Source organism: Trichosurus vulpecula, chromosome 7, assembly GCF_011100635.1.
Source record: "Trichosurus vulpecula isolate mTriVul1 chromosome 7, mTriVul1.pri, whole genome shotgun sequence".
In the NCBI taxonomy this organism is placed as follows: Eukaryota; Metazoa; Chordata; class Mammalia; order Diprotodontia; family Phalangeridae; genus Trichosurus; species Trichosurus vulpecula.
In genome coordinates this window covers 36,982,235-37,009,861 of record NC_050579.1, presented here as the reverse complement: position 1 = coordinate 37,009,861, position 27,627 = coordinate 36,982,235, and the positions used below count along the sequence as shown (strand labels likewise).

The 27,627-nt window shown below is 45.3% G+C and overlaps 1 protein-coding gene across 2 annotated transcripts; it reads left to right on the top strand.

Moving 5' to 3' along the window:
* The first annotated feature begins 3,741 nt into the window (after positions 1 to 3,741).
* Positions 3,742 to 26,439, top strand: LOC118856729 (galectin-9-like). Of its 2 annotated transcripts, XM_036767172.1 has the most exons (11): positions 3,752 to 3,861; positions 11,818 to 11,909; positions 14,203 to 14,404; positions 15,102 to 15,212; positions 18,015 to 18,110; positions 19,914 to 19,955; positions 21,026 to 21,073; positions 23,097 to 23,138; positions 23,779 to 23,867; positions 25,282 to 25,444; positions 25,904 to 26,439. In XM_036767172.1, exons 1-11 carry the CDS (start codon positions 3,823 to 3,825, stop codon positions 26,051 to 26,053), a joined length of 1,074 nt encoding a protein of 357 aa, XP_036623067.1. In that variant the 5' UTR covers positions 3,752 to 3,822; the 3' UTR covers positions 26,054 to 26,439. The 2 variants fall into 2 exon arrangements, with proteins under 2 accessions (XP_036623068.1, XP_036623067.1); XM_036767173.1 differs by lacking the exon at positions 18,015 to 18,110 and having other exon boundaries at positions 3,742 to 3,861.
* Positions 26,440 to 27,627: the final 1,188 nt, after the last annotated feature.

The following is a 27,627-nucleotide window of genomic DNA, read 5'->3' as shown; positions in this document are numbered from 1 at the left end:
AAGTAAGAACAGTCAAGGAGGTAAGAGTGAGTTAGAAACTTAAAGAAAGTCTTATAACTACTTTTAACTTTGTATCTACATCTAGCAAAGGAAATGGGTTTCCTGGAAATCTTTACTCCGACCTAATCCCCTTAACACTTCCCCTCCTCCGCCCAAGATGATGCTCTTAGCTCAGTGGGGCGGTGACAAGTAAGGCCACCACGCCTTAGCAGCTCTCACGGAAACTGTAGCTCTTGACCTTGGTTCTTATGATGGACTTGTACCTTGAAAACAGGGTCAGGCTAACTACCACCTAGGCAGAATGGGTCCTGAGGGAAGGCTGGGGAAGTGACCCAGTGTACCAGCCTGGTCACTGAAATGGGGAGGAGGCAGGGTTACTTTCCTTTGTTGACTGTTGGAAGCTAGATCACATAATACTGTTGGGAGAAACACATGGTGTTTGGAAAGGAAGAGGAGGAAACAGCTGAGTTGTCACTTCCTGTATGGAGCCCTTCTCCATATCTCCTGTCCTTAGTGGTCTTTCCATCGTCCCCGATTAAATAATTCTTGGCAAAGATCCTGGAACAGTTTTTCTATCTCTTTTTCCAATTCATTTCACAGATGAGGAAACTGAGGCAAACAGGTTTAAACGACTTGCCTAGGCTCCCACAGCTAGTCAACCGAGAATACCTGGGTTCAAGACTAATCTGTTATTGTTCAGCTGTGCCTGACTCTTCATGACCCTATTTGGGGTTTTCTCGGCAAAAATAATGGAGGGTTGTTTTTGGCTTTTTTGCCCTTTTCTTCTTCAGCTCGTTTTACAAACGAAGAAATTGAGACAAATTGGGTTAAGTGATTTGCCCAGGATCATAAGTGTCTGAGGCCAGATTTGAACTCAAGTCTTCCTGACTCCAAGCCTGGAGCTCTATATCCACCGCACCACCTAGCCGCCCCTTCAAGCCTCATATAACCCGACTTTGTGACTTCTGGATAGGTCACTTAACCTTTCAATATCCTCAAGATTCTCTCTAAGATTATAAATTGTAGAAAAGGCATCAATCTGCCTTGGTAGAGGGAGCTTCTTCATCTGGATGGGAAATGTCTTTAAACATTTTAATTCTGTCGAAGTTTCTCAAAGTTATCCTGTGCAGACTGCCTTCAGGTTCTCCCCATTTCTACAGGGCCCCCAACTCAAGAGGCAGTTTTGTTTGCTCATTGCTAGAGTATTCCTCCAAATCCCCTTCTCTCTCTCTCCTCCTTCCTATCTACACATTTGACACTCTTAGTTCTGTGCCCGGAATGTTCTCCTTCCTCATCCCTTTGCCCAATGCCAGCAGTGGAGCATGGTTTAGGGTGAAGTAATTGACACAAAAGACACAGACATGGGGCTAGGTGAGTCACATAGTCTGGCTGTAGACTGATTTTAATGGGGTGAATGACAATCTTTTATGCAGGCTAATCGCTGACTCGTCCTGACTTCTCAGAAAAATACAATGAAGTAATGGTTAAGTTTTTTATCTCCTTGTTCCTGGGAACGAGACACTAGTTTCCCTCAATGCTAACCATATTGAAACATTTCTGTTTTTTTCCCATGTGGGTAGCAGCTGCGAAGGCCGTGTCTTCTTATCCTTAGATAGCTTTTGCCTCACACAGACCTATCTTCAAATGACCTTACCTAGCAGAGGCCTAGGAGGCTGCCTTGCCTCTTAGAGGTCTAAGAGGCCTAACCACTAACCAGGATATAGCTAGCTCCCCATACCCCAACATCCTTCAAGGGGGCTCAGATCCCTTCTTTCACCCGAAGCTTTTTCCAGCTCCCCAGCTGCTAGTGGTTTCCTCTTTGAGATTGCTTTTGTCGTTTTTTAGTCATTTTGTCATCGTTCAGTTGTTTCAGTCGTGTCTGACCCATGTGGGGTTTTCTGCTTTCCAGAATGGTTGTACAACTCCACGGAGGGACTGACATTTTAATATGTCAAATCCCATCTCTTCCATGAAGCCTTCCAGGAGTTCCTTGGAGGCACAGTGAACAGAGTACTGGTTCTGGAGTCAGAGGCTCTGGGCCAGAGGATCCTGCCTCTATTGTCTGGGTGACTTTGAGTAACCTCTCTGAGCCTCAGCTGCTTCACTGCTAAAACAAGGGATTAGACTTGATGGCCTCTGGGTCCCTTCCAGGTCTAAATTTAGGCTCTTCCAACTCATCTCTCTTGTACTTTCATTTCCTATATGTGTGTGTGTGTGTGTGTGTGTGTGTGTACATATACATATGCGTACATATGTATACATATATAAACACTTCCTCATATTCAAATTGTTTTATGTGCATATGCAATAATTTTCCCTCCCCGTCTAAAGTGCAGGTTCCTTGAAGGCAATGAGCACAATTTGTTTTAGAACAGGGCTGAGCACATAGCACTTGCTCAGTAATGCAAACCCTTCTGTTGACTGACCAATGAAGTCAGTAGTGTTGTCACAAACACCATTCCCTTCTCCCTGCCCCAGCCCCGGCTCCCCACTGCCTTCTATCTACCCACACCCCTTTCTGCCCGGTACAAGTGCTTCTTTATTGCTCTCCTACATTGACATCTATGTCCTTTCCCCTCCCCACCCCCCACTGAAGCCAGATTTGTGCCCCAGGGCACTGAGATTTAGAGGGAACTGACTCTATTTGTAGCAGCACGGAAATGATGGAAGCAGCACCCAGCTAACCTCTCCCTCAGTTAGAGTGGAAAGGTGCCAGATGAGTAGCTTGCACCACGCCTACCCCCACCCCAACCAGAGGCCAGATTCCCCATTAGGAGTCTCACTAAGTTAGAGTTTCAGCCCTTGAAGACTGGCATCCCAGGGTCTCTGTCTCCCCACCACAGGACAATCACCTAGGGCTATGGTTCCCACAGGGCCCGTTGTCCCAAAGCCTTCTCTTTAGTCCCCATTTCCACAACTGAATCTGTCCTAAAAATCGATTTGAGGGCACATTGGGGTGCTGCTTGCCTCGTCCCCCAAACCGCCAGTTATGGCTCTGTACTTCTAACACTGACTGCTCCCTAGCCTTGGCAGGTGACACAAGGGGACATAAGAGGGTATGATCATTTTGCTTGGTATGGCGTTGGGCAAGCGGTTGAATTTCCCTGGGCTTCAGTTTCCTCGTCTGTAAAATGAAGGGGTTGCTGGACACCCTCTGAGGTCCCTTCTGGATCTAGAACCCTCTAACATGAAGCCCCTGCCCTCAAGGAACTTACGAACTAGCTGGTTTCATCCAGTCATATCTGACTAGGAGACAATTTATATCAAGTACCCAAGAGAGTAACAGGGATCCCACATGTTCCAGGAGCTCTGCCTAGCCTGTTGGGAAGAGTTGCTGGATTTGGAGTAAGGGGGCTTGGATATGAATCCAAACTCTGCCACTGAGTCTCTCTGAGCCTCAGTTTCCCCTACTGTCAAAAGAGGAAGTTTGACGAAAGAAGCTTCCTTCCGTGTCTCCGTCTGTGAGGGTTCTTTCCTTCGGGAAATGACTTTGCATTTACCGACTTGAGTGTTATATTGAGTACATGTTATATAGAAATAGGTGCTCTATTTGGGAGTAGAATGAAAAGCATAGTGGGCCCCCCCTCCCCCCTGCACGGTCACCCGTTTTCACCTACCTCCCCTGCCCCGATCGATTCCTTCTGAACAGCTCCCTCCCTTTGAACTGCTGCCAGATTAGCTTGGTATCAGTTTCTATTTCTCTGGAGAATCCTCCCCTTTTCCGGCTTTTGGTTTAATGAAAGGAGGAGGAGGAGGAGGACCAGCAGCAGGACCAGCAGCAGCAGCAGCAGGACCAGCAGCAGCAGCAGCGGCGGCGGCACCATGTCTTTCGGTGGTAGCCAGCCTTTCTACCACAATCCGGTGAGTCTGTTTGTGGTAGGCACCACATCGAGGAAGCGGGCTATGGTGGAGTGGAGCAGGCTACTTCCATGCATCTATAAGGAGCCTGCTCTGAAAACATGCATCTGGGGTATTAAAGGAAATAGTCAGGGGAGAACGGTGTATTTTGGAGAGGATAGGGAGTGAAGGGGAGCAGGAATCCTACTCCACAGAGAATATAAAAAGGTCAGAAGCCCAGAGATCTCTCCTTGATAGCTGTCCTGCTGTGAGATACATGGTAATTGTGCTTCAGCCTGGTGGATGAGAAATCCTGAGGAAGTGTTTGGGGAGTGTGAAAGAGCCAGCTCTCTACCTCTGCTTCCCTCATCTGTCCCAGAACTGTCTTTGGGTTCCTTCCCTTCTGCTTTCCCAGCCCCTGGTCTGATGAAGAATCATAAATCAGACCTTACAATTTAGATCTCTAAGGGACCTTAGAGGTTGTCTGTATAGTAATGGGGTTGGACTAGACCAGCGGTTTGCAAAGTCTTTGGTCTCAGGACTACTTTGCCCTCTATACCACATACACTTTACACTCTAAAATTTATTGAGGATCCCAAAGAGCTTGATACTTACTATATTAGAAATTAAAGCTGATCAAATTTTAAAATATTTATTAATTCATTAATTCCAATTAATTCACGAATTTAGTAATTCATTTTAAAAAGCAATAAAAACCCATTACCTGCTAACAATGTATTTTTAATGAAAAATTACTATATTTTCCAAAACAAGGAAAATGAAAAGTGAAACTGTTTTTATGTATTTTTGGAAGTCTCTTTAATGTCTGGCTTAATAGAAGACAGCTGGATTCTTGTATTTGCTTCTGAATTCAATTTGTTATGATACATTGTTCTGGTTGCAGTATAGGAAGAAAATCCAGCCTCACACAGATATGTAGTTAGAAAAGGAAGGAGTATTTTAATAGGATAATAACATTTTAGTATTATTATGAAAATAATTTTGACCTCACAGACCCTCCAGAAGGATCTCAGGAATCCTCCTCCCTTTTTTCCCCACCCAAGGGTCTTCACACCATGTTTTGAGAACCATTTGACTAGATAAACTCTAAGGTTGCTCCTAGCTCTAAATCCATGACATAGACTAAGCTTTCTCATTTTTACAAATGAGGAGACCGAGGCCCAGAAGAGCTAAGCAGGTGGCCCAAGGTCACATCCAGGTGCAGCTAAGGATACGGAGAAGAGAGAGGAAAAAGGCATGAGATCATATATCTAGAACTGGAAGGATCCTTAGAAGCTAGAAACTGAGTACCAGAAAGGTTAGGTAACTTACTCCAGGTCACATAGATTTGAACCCAGGTCCTCTGACTAGGAAACTAGTGCTCTTTTTTGATCCACCCCAAAATTCATACCTTTGAGGCAACTGTACATCTGTCACCAGAGGGCTTGGGAAGGAAACTGAGAAACTGGCTAGACAGGAAACCTGGACAGTCAGACAGGTAGGTAGAGCAATGAAAGAGTGTGCTAGGCTGAAAGTCAGGGAGACTTGAGTTCAAATTCTGCCTCAGATACTTACTAGATGTGTGACTCTGGACCAGTCACTTAATCTCTCTAAGCCTTAGTTTCCTCAACAATGAAATGGGGATAATAATAGCCCCTACCTCCCAGGGTTGTGAGGGTCAACTGAGAGAGTATTTGTAAAGTTCCATGAGCTTCATAAATATATTCGTCTTTCCCCTTCCCTCTTGTAGCCCCTCCCCCCTGCCCCACACTCTCCAAGTTCTTAATGCTTTCCAGGCCTCAGTTTTCTCATCTGTACAAGGATTAGACCAGATGCTAAGTTAAGGCCCTTCCTGCTCTAAGAGCTGTGATTCTCTGCATCTCATCTTCTCCTGAAGTCTGAGGTAGGTCAGCCTCATACCCGGCTCACCCTGGTTTCAGCCTTGCTTTGTACTGGACAGATTCTCAGTTTAAGGAATTCTCTATTCCCTTCCTGGAAATACTACCTCAGGTTCATGTGAGGGAATCTAGTCCCAGAGGGCTGGACGTAGGCAATCTGCCAAGGCCCCTAGATGTTGCATGCTAGCTTTGTAGGCTAAGCACACACTGCTTTTTTGCCCCTCCTGGCACAGTTGGGGTGCCAGTAGGCCATATAGGGAGAGCCTCTCACATTTAGGAGATAAGGGGAGAAAAAATAAGAATGGATGTTGGTGGTGGTCACTGAGCCAGGAAGGATTTGTATATTGGGCCTGAGCTTTCTTTACGTGGACTGTGCTCAGACCCCACCCCTAAGGCTGTGGCAGCTGATATGGGGGCTCATGGAAACCGAAAGCTGGCAGTGGAATAATAGAGAACTTCCTGCTTCCCTGCTTTGTGAGAAATTAAAAACATCCCTCGAGCTTTCCCAGGGAATAAGTGGCAAATGGGATTAGAATCTAGGATCTCTGAAGCCAGGTCTAGTCCTCTCTCGGTCCCATGATGCAGCTTCCATAATAGAGGCTGTGTGGTATTACGGAGGGTACTGGGTTTGGAGTCAGGGAGAAATCTCAAGCTCCATTTCTGAAGCTTACTAGCTATGTGACCCTGAACAAGTCCCTACCTACCTAGGCATGAGTTCCCTCCGCTGTAAAAGGAGAGTTGTTGGGCTAGATGGCATTGCCAGCTCTCCTTTCTAGCTCCAAGTCATGGATGACTTGAGTAGAAGTAGAGACATCCCAAAGACCCTTCTCATATCCCTGTCCTCACAATGAAACGGTGTGGTAGAGGATTGTACATTATGCAACCATAACTGGAAGGGCTCAGGGGCCTCATGTACAACCCTTTCGATTTCTGTTTCTAATTGAGGAAACCGAGAAATTGATGGGTTCCCAGATCTAGGGCTGGAAGAGATCTCAGGGGCCTCGAGTTCAACCCTTTTGATTTTCAGAGAATTCATGGAGGTGAAGCAGCCTGCCCAGGTCACACAGCTAGTAAGCATCAGATAGAGGATTTGAACCCAGCTTGCTCTCCACGCTGCTTTCTTAGCCTTATTACTTCTCAATCTATTGGCTTCAGGGATGGCATAAGGGTCTAAGAAGTCTGATCAAGCCTTGAGGCTCCTATTTAGTCCAAGAGGAGGCAGGCCCATCACTAAATTTCCAAAGCTTCGGGCTCTATGACTGCTTGCAGTTTGGAGCTCAGGGTCTGTGGAAAAAGGAAAGGCATGGTGCCCAGGGTTCAGGCTGCAGAAGGAGTGTCACTTCTAATGAGGCCAAGGAAGGAGTATTAAGATTCCTTGTCCTGACATACCACTATCTAGCGTTGGTAAAGAATTCTGCCTCAGTAGCTCTTACACTAGAGGAGAGCATCTCCTGAAGGCAAGACTGTACTGGCTACCAGCTAGTGAGTTGTTGTTGTTCGGTTGTTTGGGTTATGTTCAACTCTTCCTGACCTCATTTGGGGTTTTCTTGGCTTATTTTAACATGAAGAAACTAAGGCAAAAAGGGTTAAGTGACTTGCCCAGAGCCACACAGCTAGTAAGTGTCTGAGGCTGGATTTGAACTCACATAGATGAGTTCTTGACTCCAGGCCTGGCAGTCTCTCCTCTGTGCCATCTAGCTGCCCCATTTTACAAATGTGAATGGGGAGATTCAGAGAGGTAAAGTGATTTATCTTGGATCACACAGCTAGCATCGAGCAAGATCTGAAACCTAACTCCAAGTCTAGAATTTATCCACTATACCACATTTTAACTCTTTACCCCTATCCAAAAATGTTCAACTTTACCCTTCCCTACCCCCAAGGCTGATTCAACTTTTTTTTTTAGTCAAGGCCAAGTTGTTGCAAAACCTCTTTCCGAGAATCTTAGCAGACTTTCTGGGTTTTGTGATGCAACTGTGAAATCATCACAGAGATGTGGGGTTGATCAGAAGACCACAAACACTGGGCCAGGAGAAGCTGCTGGCTGGATTCCTACATGCTTACAACCTCTCCTGCCTGAAAGCTGACCACCACTCCCTCCAAGGCACAGGCCGCTGTGGGCAGGACGGCTGAGCACACAGAGAGAAGGGAGGCAGAGATGGGAAGGAAACTCAGACCTTCAACCCCAAACCACTGCTAACTCTTGTATTCCATCATTCTGGTCTAGGACTGGGGAACCTGTGGCCTTGAGGCCACGTGTGGCCCTCTAGGTCCTCAAGTGCAGCCCTTTGACTAAATCCAAACTTCACAGAACAAATCTCCTTAATAAAAGGATTTGTTCTGTCAAACCTGGACTCGGCCAAAAGGCCGCACCCAAGGACCCTAGCAGGCCACGTGTGGCTTTGAGGCTGCAGGTTCTTCACTGCTGTTCTATTCCATTTCCTTATCTCCCACTTAAAACTCCTCCAGGGATACCTGCCAAAGTACTGCGTTTATACAAAGAGAAAATAACCAGCTGTCCTTCCCAAGAGACACCTGCTTGCCTTCTAGCCATGACTTCAAAGTCACAGTTGGAAGGGTTCAAACACAAACAAACAAGTCCATACAAGACCATCATGGAGAAGATAAGATAACCACATCTGGGAAGGTTCAGCCATGGCTTGAACAAGGTAGGGGTCATGTGGTATTGCAAAACCCAAAGATTTAGAGATGCTAGGGTCAAAGCACAATTTTGAAATGGAGTCAGGGATGCTCAGGGTCACACAGGTATTAAGTGTCTAAGGCTGGATTGGAACTCAAAAAGACGAGTCTTCCAGACCCCAGGCCCAGCGCTCTATGGCGCCACCTAGCTGCTTCAAGAGCCCCGTATGAAAGAGTAAATGAAAAACTGTACGCATAATACAAGATAATCTCTAAAATGCCTCCCTTCAAGAGTTGGAGCTTCCGAGGTATCTGAGAGTTTCTTTGCCTACCGCATCCCATCCATGGGCAGAAGGCAACAAAAAGAAGTTCAGGAGATACAAACAAGATCATTTTGTTACTGTTACTCCCATGTTACCTTCGCCCAGGAAAGGAGGTGTTGGTTCAAGTTAAGCCCTAACTAAGCTCTCTCAAGAGTATTTGTAGTTTAAACATGCTCTCCAGTAGCAGAATGAAAGGCTTTCCTGCCTGTTAGTAGAATCTCAGGCATCAGAAAACAGGTAGAGGAAATATTTGGAGAGATGGGTAGGTCTTTCCAGAATCCCCAATATCACCCCGTGGGTGTCTAGCTCAAGTCAGCTGAGGCTGCTTCTGCTCACAGTCCCGAGAGGCCGATGAGATGAGTTTATCATCAGTTTTTAAAAAATGATGGAAGTGAGACCTCAAGGAATAGGATTTACCAGAACAGTAAGGGACAGAATGTTGGTGTTGTTTGTCCTTCATTCTCAGAGAGGACCATGACATCCGGGAGGTGATGCCATGACTTGCATGTGAATTGGATTTAAGTGAGGCAGAGCTATGCAAAGTCACCAGCCTCACTTTCTCCTCTGGAGCCATTTGGATCCAGTGGCCAGATATAGATCAGGACAACTGGAGATGGCCTCCATGTGGTGGAATAAGGTGTGGCAAACACTCCCCTCTCCTAAATATGCATGAATTTGAGAATGATCTTTTCTGGATAAGGAAGGAGTGATAAGCCTGGAGTTAAGAAGACCTGGGTTCAAATCTGTCCTCTGACACATACTAGCTGTATGACCCTGGGCAAGTCACTTAACCTTGCTTGCCTCAGTTTCTTCATCTGTAAAATGAACTGGAGAAGGAAATGGCAAACCACTCCAGCATTTTTGCCAAGAAAACCTCAAATGGGGTCATACAGAGTCAGACATGACTGAAAAATGATTGAACATACATCTCTCTTCTGACTCTAGTAAATTTTTTTTGCATAATGTATTTCTTTATTTTGATTTAAAACAAGAATAAAATGAAACTGTCCACTCACACAAACATACAGTGAAAAATGGTAAGAGTAATTTTTAAGTTCTCTTGTTGAGAGAGGGAAATTCATTGTAAAATTTTTAGTCACCTAACCTTATGTAAAAGAAGAGCTAGTCATGATATGAAATATTTACCTTTCTACTGGCTAGTGACAAGCACTATATTAAATAATAAAGGTACTTGAAGTTCAGTGGGATATATTGCTTCATTTTTAACAAACTAGATTAGTTTATATAATGAATGCATATACATGTATACACATGTATATATAATCCAGGGGTGAGGGAACCTGCAGCCTCAAGGCCACATGTGGCCTCCTAGGTCCTCAAGTGCAGCCCTTTGATTGAATTCGTCAAAGGGCTGCACTTGAGGACCAAGAGGGCCACATATGGCCTCGAGGCTGCAGGTTCCCCACCCCTATTATAAACTAACCCTCTTAGGGAAAGAATCCTTCCAGATGTGACATTCTCTTCTACCACTAGCTACTCTCTAACAGAAACTCTACTGAATGACATTGTCACCAACCAGTTTATTTGAAAATCCACCAGATAGAAGAATTGTTACCTGGGCAAAGGATAAGTTTACATTGGAAAACAGCTTTAATACTTCAACAAGAGGCAATAAGTTTGTTTCTGCAGAATGTTTGTGACAGTCTGTGCTGGATTTAAGATGACTTAGAAAAGTGCATGCCCAGAGATCATGGTTTTCAGACAGTCTGACATCTGTGTTGCAAGAATGCAGAAGTTAGGGACATTTTGATCACATGATTACATGAATGATGAGGTACAATTATAGGGTAACAGGGAACAAGGAAGCTACTCAGGAGGAATATACAGAACACAGAAAAGAGCATGTATAGGGTCTGATTATCAGTTGGAAATCTGTGTTCAGAAGGAATCTTAAGAAGAGGTCCATGATTCAAGTAAATTTCCTACCACTCTAGCAAAGCAATGCTTATTTTGGAAGAATGGTTCTCAAACTTTTTGGTCTGAGGGTCCCTTTACACTCTTAAAAATTATTGAGGATCCCCTAAAGAGCTTTTGTTCATGAGGGTTATGTCAATTAATGTTTATTATTAGAAATTATTATTGTAAGAATTAAAATATCTTAGTATTATTGTAAAAATAATTTCATCCTCATGAACTCCCTGAAAGGATCCCTAAGGATTCCTGAAGCACACTTTGAAAATGCTGGTTTAAAAACAAAGATGTGATGGAAAAAGAGAGTGGGTAGGGGAGGGGTGCCAGTTAAAAGTCATGGGACAACAACTGAGGACTTTTATTTTGGGGGGGTTGTAGTGATAGTATTTAAAAAAGAAGAAAACCAATAGAATATTTAAATGTTTAGAAATGCACAGAAGAGAGTGGAAGGAAGTTCAGAAGGGGACACAAAGAAGCAGGGATATGTTGGAACTACCATGTGATATTTAACACACCTCTTTTAAGAAACAAATAATAATAGAAGCCCACAGTGTGAGGGGTGTCTGATGCACGTGTGGACTCCACAAGTTTTCTAAGATGGTCCACATGAACCCAGCTGCCATTATGATAGTTTCTTATATCATCCCCCCTTTCTGCTTTTCTTTGCATGTTGAAATATTCATATTTGCTGATGTTTACTAAGGTCATAAAAACCATAAAATGGGACCAATAAAAATGAAATTGACAAGGCAGAAGAAAAGCAAGAAGTTATAAAAGGGACGTAAATAGGACAGTTTTGTTCCCATCGTGTTACGTTGAATATAGACTTTTTGAAAAACAAATTGCGAGTAAGAGAAATTCGTGGCTTCACATTCAATGTTTGTACATGTTTGCTAATGATGGTTAAGCTCATAATAAAAAAGTGAAACAATTTTTAGGTGGTTATAGAAAAAGATTCAGAAGAGAAAGCCATGGTCCCAAGGATGGGAGGGAGAAAGACCCCCTCCCTGCCATTCCTTTTGGTGGTGGTGGAAAGCAGTAAAATCCTGGGGAGCCACCTCGTCAGGGCGTAGTCTTGGTCTGTCTCCTCTTTGACTCTAAGCCCAGACCTTGGAGGACAAGACCTTCCTGGATTTTTTTGCTTGGAGGCCTAGATCTAACAACTGTATCTTTCCTCCTCTCTTCAGGTCATTCCATTCTCTGGACCTATCCACGGTGGACTCCAGGATGGACATGAGGTCTTTGTCAATGGGTTGGTCCTTCCTGTCGGTGGGACTAGGTACTTGTTTCTTCTGTTTTGCTCCTACATGCTTTGTCTCTGAGCAGACCAGGGCACCCTTCAGCAGGTGGAGGCACAAGCAGCCAGTTCCAAAATTGTCACTGGCAATTGCTCAGATGTCTCAAGTTGCTCCACCTGACTTCAGAGGCCAAACCAGCCCATGGGTCAGAAAATCATATGACGATGACGAAATCATGTGACAATGACAAACTCATATGACAATGATGCCCTGGCTGGCCCTCTGCAAGACATGAGTTTACAGCTGTGATCTAAATAGGGGAATGCATCACAAACACTCTCTTGGCCCAGCCTCTGGACCTGTTCTTATCTGAGAGGTGACTAGTTAGCATTAAGGGTATGGTCTCTAGCCAGGTAACGGTTTTTCAACTCAATTTAACAGACTTGTCTGAAGTGCCTACTATGCGTAAGGAACCATGCTAGGAACTAGGGATGGCAAGTTTTTTTTTTTTCTATTGAGCCTCTCTCCTTGGGGAATTTACATTATAATGGGTGAAGGGTGCAGGAATTCTATGCACACAGAACTGAGTGCAATGAAGGCAGAGGAGAAATCTAGAAAAAAGGTAATGCTGGAAAAGAAGTTGTGGAGGAGGGGGTCATGAGCTGAAGTAGGAGATCGTTCTCCTGAGCCTTGAGGTAAAAAGACAGGAAATCTGAAGAGCAGAGATGAAAACACAAGCGGTCGTTCTAGGCATAGTGGCCAGTCTTAGAGTGAATGCCCAGAAATGGGGAATAGCAGGGGGTGGCATTTTATTTTGTCAAACTTTGATCCTTGACCATGTAGAAATGGAAGTTGGTACTTTACCCTCATTTAATCTTTTTTTTTTTAGCTGTGTCTGACTCTCCGTGACCCCATTTGGGGTTTTATTGGCAAAGATACTGGAGCGGTTTGCCATTTCCTTCTGCAGCCCATTTGACAGATGAGGAAACTGAGATAATCTGGGTTAAGTGACTTGCCCAGGGTCACACAGCTAGTAAATATCTGAGTCAAGATTTGAACTCAGGCAGTTGAGTCTTCTTGACTCCAGGCCCAGCGCTCTGTCCAATGCTACCCCTTAGCCACATTACTTGTCTACTAGTCTGTAAAAATCAAGGAAGGCAGGTATCACATGTGATCTAAATTTTGTAGCTTCCTCAGAATCTAGCTTAATAAAATATTAATGAATTGAACTTGTTGGCTACCCTAACCTACTCAGCTATTACTGGCCTAAGCTAAACCAGGAATAGGAATCCAGAACATTGCCAGGAGAAATAAAACGTCATTAAATCAATAAAGCAATATTTATTGAACCTGACAAAATGCCCATAGAATTAGAGCAGGGGTGGGGAACCTTCGGCCTTGAGGCCACATGTGGCCCTCTAGGTCCTCAAGTGCAGCCCTTCAACTGAATCTAGACTTCACAGAACAAATCCCCTTAATAAGAGGACTTTGAAGATGTTACTGTGGCTACAGAGCAAAAGGTGCCAGATTTGGAATCAGCAGACTTGGGTTCAAATCCTAGCTTGTCCACCAGCTTGTGTGACTCTAAGAAATTAATTTCTATTCACTGGCCCTCAGTTCTTTCCTCTGGAAAATGAGAGAGTGGGACAAGATCGGGGCTTCTTAGCCTGGATTTCAGGGGGTCTGTGAAACTGGATGGCAAAAAATAGATCTTTGTGCATTTAAAATACATTTAATAACAGGGTTCTGAGAAGGGAGTCCGTGGGCTTCACTAGAACACCAGAGGAATCCAGGATACATAAAAGGTTAAGGACTCTTGTACCAGGGGATATCTAAGTTAGAGAGCACTGAATCACGAGTTAGGGAACCTGGGTTCAAATCTCAGTTCTGCTACTTTCACCTGCTACTGTGGGAGACACGCCACGAGGGCAGGGACTGTATGTGGCTTAAATTGGGCATCACTCTCCCCTCCCAGGCTCCTCCATCTAGTACATAGAACTTCCTTGTGGAAGGGAGCAGACAGAGGAGGCTGCATGGAGGAGGTGGGGCTTGAGTGATGAGTAGGAGGGGGCTAAGAATGAGTGGACATCCCTCTCATTTACCATCTGAGGAGTCCTGGGAGACAACAGAACTAACTAAATGCAGGCATTTAAAATAAAGGACCAAGGGGAAAAGTGTCACAAAGACTAAAAGGAAGAAGGAGAGAGAGAAGAAGAGTGATCAGGAAAGGAAAGATTCTAAGGCTAAGGAGGAGCCTCTGGGCCATCCTCTTACTGACCACCATCAGCACACTGCATCCTCTAACCGCTCTTATTTTTTTGGCTCCTGGAATAGGTTTTCTGTGAATTTTCAGTGTGGGCCCAACGACAGCAACATTGCCTTTCATTTCAACCCTCGGTTTGAAAAAGGCGGTTTTGTGGTGTGCAACACAAAGCAGAATGGTTCCTGGGGGCAAGAGGAGAGGAAGATGCAGATGCCTTTCCAGATGGGGGCACCTTTTGATATTTGTTTTCAGGTCCACAATTCAGCCTTCGAGGTAAGCGCAGCATCATCCCTCCAAAGTCACCTTCCTTTGAGAGAGTGAAGTGGGTCATGAGTCAGAGGGTTTAAAAAAGTCAACTTCAGGTGTACAATATGGAGGAAGCATGGTTTGGGTACAGCAGTTTGGTTGAAAAAGATCAGAGAGTCTTAGTGGCCCACATGCTCAATGTAAATCAGTAGTGTAACAGTCACAAAAGTAGCTAACTGTCAACCTTGGGCTGCACTGAGAGGCAGATGATAGTCTCATTGTATTCTGCCCTGCTCCGATTACATCTGGAGTACTGTGTTTGGTCTCAGGCATCACAGTTCAAAAAGGACCCTGATAAACTGGAAGGTGTCCATAGGAGGCCAACCAGGATGGTGAAGCATCTTGGGTCCATGCCAAAAGCAGATGAAGCAACTGGGAATAATGGGGTGTTTAGCCTTAGAAGGGAAGGCTCAGGAGAGATATGATCGATGCCTTCAAATATTTAAAGGACCATCATGCTGAGGAAAGATTTGATTCATTCTATTTGGTGTCAGAGGTCAGAACCAGGAGTACTGGGTGGGAGCCAGATGTTTGCCATTCTCAGTGACTGGAGACCTGATGCTCATGATGTCAGGTGGGCAAAGATCCAGTCTCAAGGACTGGTGTTTGTGGCTCCCAAGGTCCCATTGGCTTTCTTGCTCATGCAGCTTCTTCCTGTTGGCAGGTGATAGTGAATGGAAGTTACTTTGTCCAGTACCAGCACCGGATCCCTTTCCATCGAGTGGACACCATCACGATCCAGGGCATAGTGAAGGTGTCCTACGTAAAGTTCCAGGTCAGAATGGGTGGCACAGGTCTCCTCCATTGTCCCATCTCATATCCTAAAGGAGGGACAGAGATCCCACCGAGCAGCCACTACCACTACCAGCAGACATATTGAGGGCTGTAGACCGGCCAGGAGGAAGCCCTTCCTCCCTTCCTCCTCACTTCCTCCCACTTCACTTGCTCCCTCTCCTGAATGTGGAAGGGAAAAGCTCCTGTTACCCTCCCCCGGGGGGGGGGGGTGTTTCCTTTACTTCCCACTTGGCTTTGTCATTTTTCCCTCCTCCATTTTTGGCGCCTAGCACCGTGCCTAGCGTTTCTCCATTTTTGGCGCCTAGCACAGACATTTAATCAAGATTTGTTGAACTGAATCGAATTGAACCAGACTGAGCTGAACTGCATTCCTGCCCCCGTGCTGGGCTCTGTCCGCCCCACTCTCACCCTCCCCACCATGCTTCTGTCCCTCCAAGTCCATGTTGTCATTTCTGTTCGTCCTTCGCTGTCTGATTGGGAGGCAGAGTGATACAGTGGAAGGACCTGAGTTTAAATCCTGCCTCTGCTGCTCTCATGATCTGATCTCACAGTCTCCTCCTCACCACTGAATGTCTGAGGACCATAGTTCAGGCCCTCGTCACCTCTCTTGATATAAAACAAGGGGCTTGAGTGAGATGACTTTTAAGGTTATTCCTAGTTCTACATGCTTTGGTTCACTTCCCAGTTTCTTTCTTCTCCCTTAACACTTGTGGCCCTGGTTGGCATTTCTCCTAACTCTGCCTCCCCCTGCCTTTACCTCTCCTCTTTTCTGTACATGTTTTTATCCTGTTCAACCGTCTCTTCTCCTTTCCCCTGCTCTTTTCCTTCCTTTGGTCTCCTTAGTCTTTCATAAACATCTCCCACCCAAATATAGGAATCATTAACAGAGCTGGAGGTCACAGGGAGGGCTGTCCTTTCCTCACTTAATCTAGTATATTCCTGATTCGGTCTATTCACCAAGCATTTAGTGAGCACTTCCTAAGTGCAAAGCACTGGACATATGAGGCCAAATATCAGAATAATTCCTGACCTCCAGAAACTTATATTCTTCTGGAGGACACAGAGAAATAAATATAAAATGATTTAAGAGGAGAGAGAGAGAGAGAGAGAGAGAGAGAGAGAGAGAGAGAGAACTAATGCTGGGGACAATCAGGGAAGGCTTTCCGCAGGAAGTTACATCTGAATTGAGACATGAGGGAAGCTAAGAATTCTAAGAGGCAAAGGGGAACAGGAGGCAAAAGCCTGGAGGTGGAAAACTCAAGTTACATCTGGCTTGAAACATGAAGGAAGCTAAGGATTCTAAGAGGCAAAGGTAAGGAGGGAGGCGAAAGCCTGGAGGTGGGAAATTCAATGCTGAGTTTAGGGAGCACCAAGTAGGCCAGTTTGGAAGGAGACTGATATGAAAAAAGGTTGGACGGCTGAGGAGGGCTTTTAGTGCCAGCTTGAGTGATTTGTTTTATTCTACTTGTGATAGGAGGTCTTTGAGGCAGCATTAGATAATCAAGGGTGCTAATCTTTCAGCACTGACCTTAGAGTCCAATTTGACCTGAGTTCAAATCCTGGCCCTGTCATTTATTACTTGTGTGACTTTGGGTCACTTAATCTGCACGGATCTGGGTTTCCTTAGCTGTAAAATGAGACAGTTGCATAGTTGACCTCTGAGGAGTAATTTAACCTCCAAGGTCTCTTTCAACTGTAGATGTATGGTCCTATATTAGGAAGTTACTGAAGGCTGGTGAGCAGGGAGGGCCATGGTCAGTCCTATGCCTGTCTCCTGTCTCTAGCTCTGGCAATTCCCAAGTTAGAGGCCAGTTCAGTCCAGTTGACATTAATTGGTGTCGGAAGTAGGGTAATCTTAAGCAAGTTCTATTATCTCTGTTTGTGCCAGTTTCCGGAGTTTCCAGAGCTGTAGCCCTGACGATGAGGGGTAGCACCAACAGTGAGACAAATTTGATTCATAGCCCAGCTTCATGACCAGAGCTTGCTGACCTTGTCCGGTGCTTGTCCAAGCTCAGAGAACACCTGGTGCTGGTGAAAACAATACAGTAATTATACGATTTTGCCACAGGGTGAGATCATCCAGAGGGTGAGTGCAAAGGATTGTTGTTATGCCAAGCTCAGGGCACAGTCTGCTTGCTGGGTCTTAGCTCTGGAAAACACAGTGTCTCCTGATAATATCTTGACCCCCTCAAGCAAGGAGATCCCCCTATTCTCCTTCACCCATTCCAGGTTCTTAACAGTTGAGGTCAGAAAGTACATAATGTTTCATTAGATCATCTCTCATCACAAGCATCAGGAAAAGATTCTCAGCAATAAGCAGGGGGCCCAGGAAGGCCCCCTCTCTTTCTTCATCAAACAGAATGGAGACTGAATGGATAAAAAGAAGACCAGAAAGATGGTTTCAAGTGTGAGGATTGTTAGCTGAGTCTTGGGCTTGGGCACTGGGGAGAGTGGGAATTTACAGCTACCATTACAAGAGCCTTGTGATGCAGCTCATAGGCTAGGCTTGGCATCCCAGCCATCGAGAAGCCCCATTCAAGAGAAGGAGGCTCTGCTTGAAATCACTGGGCTGTTGCTCGCTCAAACCTGCCTGCTCGCCTCTCTTTGCCTGCTTCCTCTAGGAGCTTGTACCAGCTTCCTTTTTCCAGGGAGGTCCCTCCTCTCTTAGCTTCCCTCAGCTCTACCCTGCTCCCTGCTCCACCTCCACCTGCCTTCCCTTTCTCCTGTTCTCCTGCTAACCTGCTAATTAACCCAAATGCTGCTCTTTTTCTCTTTTTAACAGAACAGCAGATATGCTCCCATCCAGCCTCCCTGCTATGTCCCACAGCAGATAATGTCAGCACCACCTCCCCACAGGCCCAAGGGGCGCAAACCCAAAGTGAGTGAACGAGGGAGTGAGCAGACCGATGCTTCACTTTGTTTAGTCCGGGCCAGGTGTCTGCCAGTCAGTCAGAAGCATCAGGTGGCCCAGTTAGAACAGTGCTTGGGTCCGAGGTCAGGCAGCTCAGCGTAGGCAGGACTGAGGTCAGTTAGAACAGGGAGTAAGACTGTCCCCTCAGCTAGAATAATGGGTCAATCACTTTGTCTAGTACGGGGGTGGGGCGGGGAACCTGCAGCCTCAAGGCCACATGTGTTCTTCTTGGTCCTTAAGTGCAGCTCTTTGACTGAATTTACTTCACAGAACAAATCCCCTTAATAAAAGGATTTGTTCTATAAAACTTGGGATCAGTTAAAAGATCCCACCCACGGACCTAGAAGGCCACATGTGGCCTCAAGGCTGTAGGTTCCCCACCCCTGGTCTAGGACATAGTCTAGGACATAGAGCACATCAGCTAGCACAGGGGGTCAGGTCAGAACAGGGAGTCGGTTGATCAGGGCAATAACAGTGGGAAAGACAGTCTGCACAGTTAAAATATGCAGTCCAGCTCTCAGGACACCTGGAATAATTAGACAATCGGGTCATCGGGATGAGGGAGTCATTCAGGTAATAGCCAGGAGACACCCAGAGCACTTAAAACAGAGGGTCAGAGAATCAGGACAGTCTGAGCTTCGAGAACAAGTCAGAACAGGTCAATCACATCAGTGACTGACAGATCTGTAAGGTCAGAGTAAGGAGTCAGTCAGTGTCTCTCAGGGCTGTTAGAACAACGGGTGAATCAGTATTTATTCAGCAACTGTTTACTTAACACACTAGGAAGCTACAGTGGGCACAGGCAGAAGCCTGCTCCCACCTGGGACTCTGGAATGACAAGGCTCAGCTGCCAACATAAGAGGTGCCTGGATCCCCAGGGAACACCTCACCCCACAGGGTCAGACAGCATTTTGCTTCCTTTGAAGCCTCACTAAGAGAAAGCTCCCTCTCTGCTTCTTCAAGCAAACAGAGATAGTTCTGAATGAAAGAATGAGAATCAGTCTCTTTGGTCCCCTTCTGCCTCATTGCCACTTTCCCAGGTGGGAGGGGAAAGGGACACCTATACCAGAACTCATAACTTTGGCTTCTGACTGCTCAGAGAAGCATCTGAGATTATCCCCTGGGAGGAGAGGCATCTCCAAGTCCTGGATATGCCCTCTCATTGGGGGAATCCAAACACAGGGTCCTTCTGGGAGAAATAGAAAGGAGGTGGGCAGACCTTCGTTCCAGCCCTCCTTAGAGCAAAGGTTTTTAATCTTTTTGTGTATTTCCTGGACCCCTTGAGCAGTCTGGTGAAACCCATGGATCCCTTCTCAAAATAATAGTTTTTTAAAATGCATAACATAAGATAAGGACTAGGAAGGAAACCAAATATATTGAAATAAAGATGTAATTTTCTGAGGACCCCTTAGGGTCCATAGATCCTTAGGTTAAGAACCTACAATCTAGGCCAGTCCCTAAATCAGAGTTACAGAGACCTTGAGCAGCAGGCTGGGGAAGCCTATGGACATCTTCTCAAAAGAATATTGTTGATTGTATCAAATAAGATGCACGAAATTACTAAAGTAAACCAAATATAGTGAAAGACTGTTATCAAAAAATTTTTTTTAAAAGCACACCCATTCATGGATATAAGATTAAGAACCCTTGAGAGGGACAGAGTGGTACCTTCAACCCCATGAGATCTTTGGTTTCTTAGCAGCCAGGTTCAGGGTTCAGACCCTGCTGATGCTCCAGCAATGATGTTGTTTTGTTTTTCATCTTTTTCAGCCTCCCCAATCAGTCTGGCCGACTTCTGCCTCGAACGTCATCGTAAGTCTTAGATTCTCTGACTCTTTTTGGATTACTTTACTTCCTGTTTCTGGCTTTGGTCGGGTTAGGACCAGAACGGGACTGTCCCCGGAGAACTGATCCAGGGATTGCCTGGGAGGGAACCATCCCTGGGCAGTCTTTCTTATTCCTGAATGGGACCCTCTCGCCCGCAGCCTGGGCTCTTGCGGTAGTCCCTGAAGGACCAAGGGTATCATGCATATGGCACTTTCAGGTTGGTGTCATGTTTCATACACATTGTCTTCTTTGAGACCACAACCCACTGAGGCTACAAGTATTATTTATACCCATTTTGCAGATGAGGAAATTGAGCATTAGAGGTTAAGTGATAGTAAATACCAGAGGCTGGTATTTGAACCCAAATCTCTTTTAACTCCAAATCCAGAGCTCTTTCTTAGAGCCTAGCTTCTTCTTAGGCACAAGACTTGCTGACTGTTGTCTCCATCCTAAACTCCCAAGTTTGTCAAGACTCTAGCTTCAACTCTCGCTCCATTTGTATTGGGAGTCTTAGAAGACAGGTTCTCCATCCCACCCTCCCTTCAGTATTTGTATTGTTCTTTTGTTAAGTCATTTTTTCAGTCTCATACAACTCTTGGTGACCCCATTTGGGGTGTTCTTGGCTGAGATACTGGAGTGGTTTGCCATTTTCTTCTCCAGTGCATTTGACAGATGAGGAAACTGAGGCAAACTTAACAATACATGAGCTGAGTCTGAGGAAACATGTCATCAAGGTTCCCCACTCATAGTCTCCAACCTAAGAGGAAGCTAAAGATTCTTACTTTTTTTTTCAACTGATAGGGGAGGGGAGGAATTTGAAATCCTGGCATATTTGGGTTTTTGAGGGTGATTTTCCCAAAGATATCTCGGATGACAGGGAAGAAGGCATGGTAGATTTCTTAGCACCCCTCCGCCAAGGTGAAAAACCCAGTGGAAATGGAAACTCTAGCTAGAGAGTATTCAAGATTAGAGGCTGGTGACCTTGAGGGATCTACAGTGAGTTTTCATGGTCGGTGCATTAACTGAGTTTTTTCTCTCTTATTTTTTCCTTTCAGACTCAAACGGTTTTCCCTGGCATCCACACTGTTCCACAGATGCCCAGTGTAAGACTTCAATTGCTGACCATTCTGTGGCCCCATCCATCCATCTTCCACCCTTCATCTGTTGAAATAGACTAAGCTCTTTGAGCCATGTGTGGTGATAAGGGCCTCTTAGCCAGGGCCCTGGGAATGCTAGAAACAAGATTATAGCTCTAGAACCAGAAGGGTTCTCTAAGGCTCTCTAACGCAGACCTCCAAGTCAATAAACATTTATTAAGCACCTACTATGTGCCTGGTGCTGTGCTAAGTGCTAGGGATTTTACAGCAGAGGAAAGTGAGGTCCAGAAAGGTTGGACTCATTGATCTTTAAGGTCTTTTCCAGCTCTAAATCTATGGAGAGGAACCATAGGGAGAGCTGACCTCAAAGTCAGGAAGTTTTGGGTTCAAATCCTACCTCAGACTCTTAGTAGCTGTATGACTTTAGGTAAGTCACTTAACCCCTCTGTACTTCAGTTTCCTCTTCTGTGAAATAAAGGCATTGGACACTCTGGCTTCTTAGATTCCTTCCAGCTCTAAATATATGATCTTATGTTAAAATGACTGGGCTAAGGTCATACAAGTAGTAAGTGTCGATGGTGGGATCTCAAATCAGCTCAGCTCATTCTCTGATTCCAGAGCCAGTGTTTTTCCTCTTCACCAGGAAGGAATGGGATAAGTGCCTGAGAGGCTGGGGGTGGGGGTAAGGGGAGAGAAATTTGTCTTCCTTTTGAAGGGCGAAGGAGGAGCAGCAGTTGGAGTGTCCACCTATGTCCCACATTCCCCATGTTCAGAGTATGTCCTAGGATGCCTAGGATCGTAGGAAGAGAGCTGGAAGGGGCCTGAGTGACCGTCTAGTCCAAATCCCTGATTTTACAGATGAGGAGACAGGCCCAGAGAAGTGACTTACTTAAGGCCACATGAGTTGAAGGGATGGCATTTGAACCTAGGTACTCCAATTGTGGAGTGGGTGGTCCTTGTATAACCCCGCACAGGTTCTGGTGTATTCTCTCCTGACTCAGTGAAAGTGGGGAGATAGGGGGGCATGTTCAGGAGTACTTGTGAGCAGGGGACAAGGGATATTCAGGAAGCAGCCTAAAAAAATTGTGAAAAGAAAGGAAAATCTATCTGCAACCCAGCTCCCCTCCTATAGCATGGGCAATGGAGAAGTGCCACGCAGAGACAGGGTTTGGAAGAATTTCTGTTCTAAGCTTCAGAACCAAACTGATATTCTCCAGCTTTTGGGAGGAGTATGTGTGTGAGTGTGTGTGTGTGTGTGTGTGTGTGTGTGAGAGAGAGAGAGAGAGAGAGAGAGACAGAGAGAGACAGAGAGAGAGAGACAGAGACAGAGACAGAGACAGACAGAGAGAGAGAAGCTTTGTATGTGTGTGCAACTGTGTGTGTCTGTGACTGTATACATGTGAATATGTGTCTGTGACTGTGTGTCTGTGTGTGTCTATGTCACTATGTCTGTGTATGACTATGCATATGTATGCATGACTGTGTGTGTGTGTATGTGAGAGAGGCTGTGTATGTCTGCATGTGTAGCTGTTTGTGACTGTGTGCATGTGTCTGCGTGTGTCCGTGTCACTATGTCTGTGTGTGACTATGCCTCTGTATGCATGACTGTGTGTGTGTGTATGTGAGAGAGGCTGTGTATGTCTGTGCTTGTGTCTGTGTGTGACTGTGTGCATGTGTCTGTGTGTTCGTAGCTGTATATGTCACTATGTCTGTGTGTGACTATGCCTCTGTATGCATGACTGTGTGTACGTGAGAGAGGCTGTGTATGTCTGCGCGTGTGTCTGTGACTGTATACATGTGAATATGTGTCTGTGTCTGTGTGTTCGTAGCTGTCCGTGTCACTATGTCTGTGTGTGACTATGCCTCTGTATGCATGACTGTGTGTGTGTGTATGTGAGAGAGGCTGTGTATGTCTGTGCTTGTGTCTGTGTGTTCGTAGCTGTCCATGTCACTATGTCTGTGTGTGACTATGCCTCTGTATGCATGACTGTGTGTGTTGCTGACTCTGGGTGTTTCTTCTCTTTTCTAGGCACCTATTTTCCCACCCCCAGTGTTCAACAATCAGTCGTATGTAAGTGTTGCCTTTTGTTCACGGTGGAGGGCAGTGGGGAGGATGGTGTGAAGGCCCTGTTGTTGGAGGGGGCCTGAGAAAACTCAGAGAGCTGAAGGCAGCTGCGCACTTGGAAATGACTAATAGCTCTCACCTGGGGCCATGTTCCCGCTCCCCTGGGATGGTCCTCAAACCCTACCTTATGCCCTGCCTCAATTCTTCTTGTGGTACATGTGACCAGCTTCCTCTGACTTCTCTTTTCTTTTTATGGAGGTTGTCTTTGTCATCCTTTTCTCTAAAATGAGAAACAGCATGGTGTAGGGGATAGAGAGCTGGCCTTGGAGTCAGGAAGACCTGGTTCAAGTTCAGCCTCTGATATATACTGGTTGTGTGACCCTGGGCAAGTCACGACCCCTTTGGTCTCTTTAAGACTGGTTACAGAAAAGGTACTCACCTGCATTGGTAGAGGGAGTGTCCTCACCTGGGAGTTCCCTATATCAACGAAATTACAGGTTTAGTCCCCATCCTTAGCATTTCTCAAAGGCAACAAACTGTTTCCCAAACCCTCTGTCAATTGCGCATTACACATTTTCAGACTCACCCTTCTTGCCAAACATTTCTGAACATATTTTTTAACCCCTTCTCTGTCATTTCACTGCAGCCCTTACCTTTCCACACATCGATCTTTGGAGGACTCTATCCATCCAGGCAAATCGTTGTATCTGGCACCATCCTTCCTACTGCTAACAAGTGAGCATCAGTCCTAAGTTCACAGGCACAGCAGTTCTCTTTATCTAGCATTCCTCCCCTCTCTGGGCAGCCTCGTCCCTTCCAGCCAATCAATAAGCATTTATTAAACACCTGCAATGTGTCACGCACTGGGCTAAGTGCTGGGTATACAAAGAAAGGCAAAAGACAGTTCCTGCCTTCAAGGAGCTCATAGTCTAATAGGGGAGACAACTGGCAAACCAACAAACAGTATATAGGATAAATTGGAAATGATCACAAGAAGGAAGCCTCTAATGTTAAGGGGGATCTGGAAAAGCTTCCTGTAGAAGGTGGGACTTTAGCCCGCACTTGAAGGAAGCCAGGAAGATGAGGAGGGAGGGCATTCCAGAAGGAGGACCAGGAGATGGTGGTATCACAAAAACCTAGAGAGAAGAGAGTACCAAGGACAAAAGGGCGATTGACAGTGCCAAAGGCTGCAGAGAGCTCGAGAAGGATGAGGATCAGGGAAAAATTGATAGATGGAGCCTTTAAGGGACCATTGGGTTTTACATGATTGCACATGTCTAACCTATATGTGATTACTCACCATCTCAGGGAGAGGGGAAGGATAGAATTTGGAACTAAAAACTTCAAATAAACCCCAAATGTTAAAAAAAATTGTTTTAACATGTAATTGGGGAAAAGTAAAATATTATGTATTTTAAAAAGAGATTGTAGCTTTGGAGAGAGCAGTTTTGTTTGAATGGGGACAGAAGGGAATGACAGAATGATTTTCCAGCTAGATGTCAGGGAAAAAGAAATGGCTTCATCACCCAGGATCACCAACAGAAATAATTAGATAAGACTTAATTTGCTAATTATGCAAAAGGTGTCTGGAACTGGGAAGTACAAAGATAGATATGACCTTTTCTCAGAGAGTGGACAATCTAACGGGGAGAAAAATTTGGGTGCACATAATACTGTTACAAGGGAAAGTGAAAAATGGTGGTTGCATATATTCAAATGTACAGATTTGAAGTTACGGTTATATAAACTGTGGTCATTGACACCAGCTCAATAGAAATATGCATTAGGAATTTGAATAATGTAACTACATAGGATTCCTTATTCCAACTAATCAGGACCTAGCTGTAAGCACAAAGGAGAGATGCAGGCGAAGTGAGAAGTAGGAAGGAGAGGTCACTTTCACCTGGGTTGGGTGGGGGTATATGGAAGGCTTCCTGGAGAAGGGGGTAGCTGAAGAGGGTCTTGAAGGAAAAGGAGCATTTCAATAAACAGAGGTAGGGTGGATGAGAGAGAGAAAAGTTGACTGAATAAATCACTACACAAGTACCAGGCACTGTCCTTGGTGGTAGGGGCACAAAGATAAAAATGAGACAGTGCTTGCCCTCCAGAAGCTTGCACTCTGTCAAAGGAGCTTGTCCCTCTCCTTCAGGTTCACAATCAACCTGAGATGTGGGAATGACATTGCCTTCCATCTGAACCCTCGATTTCAAGAGAATGCTGTGGTCCGGAACACCCAGATTAACCACTCATGGGGATCTGAGGAGCGTGGTCTGCCCAGTTTTATGCCCTTCACCCGAGGCCAGCCCTTCCTGGTAAAGCATGGGGAGGGAGAGAGGGCTTGGTGGGTGGGGAGTAGGTAAACCTTGAACTCCAGAGGTTTCTTCAGAGCACAGTGAACTAGGAAGGAGTTTGATGATCCAAGACACTAGGTAATTAATTTCCCAATCAAAATATAAAATGAAAGAAGCCCTGCCCTCAGGGAGTTTACAGTCTAGCAGGGGAGACTTTATATATCTGTCTAGGTCCATACAAAGTGCATGTGAAGGAGATGTGAGGCACCATCCTTTACAATGCTGCTGCTCATTCATATGGAGGCATTCGTTGCTTCCTTAAGTCTGCTCAGGCCTCAAGGGAAAAAGTTTCTCTGACACAGGGTTCTGAGAGAGTCATTACTAGATTATGACTTTGGATCCCCAGCACTTAATATGGTCCTTGGAACACAGTAGGTGCTTAATAAATGCTTGTTGATTGATTGTCCCCTTGTCTTCCAGGTGCAAATCAAGTGTGAAGTCCACTGCCTCAAGGTGGCTGTCAATGGGAAGCACCAGTTTGACTACAATCACCGCATGAAAAACCTAAGCTCTATCAACCAGCTGGAGGTGTCAGGAGACATCCAGCTGACCCACTTCCAGATATTTTGAAGGGCCTCCATCCCAGGTGTCTCAGCTGGAGGTGTCTGGAGACATTCAGCTGTTAGTGAAGGGCCTCCCACCCGGGTGTCTCAGCCTGAATCTTTTTTCTCTCCCTCCCATCCTCACTTGTCCCTGGCTGATTGGACTCCAAGCACCAAGTTTACCCTCCACCCCCAATCAGGAAGGAGTTGGAGAAAGCTGCTCTCCTCTCTGGGGGAATGTGAAACAGTACCTGCTTATTTTTTTGTACATGCTAACTCTTCATATTTGGATTGTATTTCCTTGTGGCAGGGGCCATGTCTTACCTATACTTGATATCTTTCCACTGCCCAACCCAGTCATACGCACACAGCAGGCACTTAATAAAAGTCTGTTATGTGGTATTGAGCTCAGAACACTTGTGATTTATTAAACTTGTGTTTGGGGGTCAGAGGTTGGTGAGATTCTTGGCTTAGAGTATGAAATAGGGGTAGGTGAGGCGGGGGAAGAATTGGGGCTGTATTTGTTTAGTACTTTAGGTGAAATACTTTATATACATTATCTCCTTTGAGCCTCATCACAGTGCTGGGAGGTAGGTACTATTGCCCTCACCCCGTTTTACAGATGGACAAACTCAGCAAAGTAAAATGACTTACTCTAGGTCTCACAGCTAGTATATGTTTGAAGGAGCATTTGAACCCAGGACTTCCTGACTTTGGTCCTAGCTCTCTAATTTACACCTGTGCTGGAAAAGACCGGAGACATTTGTATTAGTCTCCCAATGCCTTTGTCAGTTGGCAAAGTGATGACATGGATGCTTCATAGATGGAATCAAATCTAGAGAGGCCTTGAGAAAAAGTAGTCACCTGCAGAGCTGAAACTAAGGTATGGTGCCTGGGCCTCCTCAAGAGCCTTACAACATTTATGATTTAGGTAGAAACAACAGAGCTTAGAATAATGAGTTCAAATAGGAAGCTACTTCCCTTGACTGTTGTGCCCCAGGTAAGTTCTTCCTGATCCCTCTTCTTCTTATCTCTGGAAGTACACCCTTCAATTGAATTTGTCTTGGATAACATGCCCTGGAGCATTTTGTGAAACCAGCCTGAGGTGTACAAATATTATTTATGCCAGCTCAACATTAAGGAGGTTAAGGATGAGGGTAAGCACATTCTTGGGCAAGGGCTTCTTGGAAGCGAGGGCCCAAAGCCCAGGGATCACTTCTGTACATCACACAGTAGGGCAGGGGGAACAGAGTTTTTGGGGATAGGAGGAATCAGGAGTGAAACTGGAAAGTTAGATGATGGATAGAGTGACGAACTTGGAGTTTGGAAGAGCTGAGTTCAAATGCTGCCCCTGATACTTTTTAGCTGTGCAACCCTGAGCAAACCATTAACCGCTGTCTGCCTCAGTTTCCTTATCTGTAAAATGGGGATCATGATAATAGCAACTACCTCCCAGGGTTGTTTTGAGGATCAAATGAGAGAATATTCACAAAGGATTTCACAAACTTTAAAGCACTATACAAATCTTAGCCATTATAAGAATGTTATTATTATTAATTATCTCATCTGTAGACAGTCCCTGTTGTGCTACCCTTTTGTTCT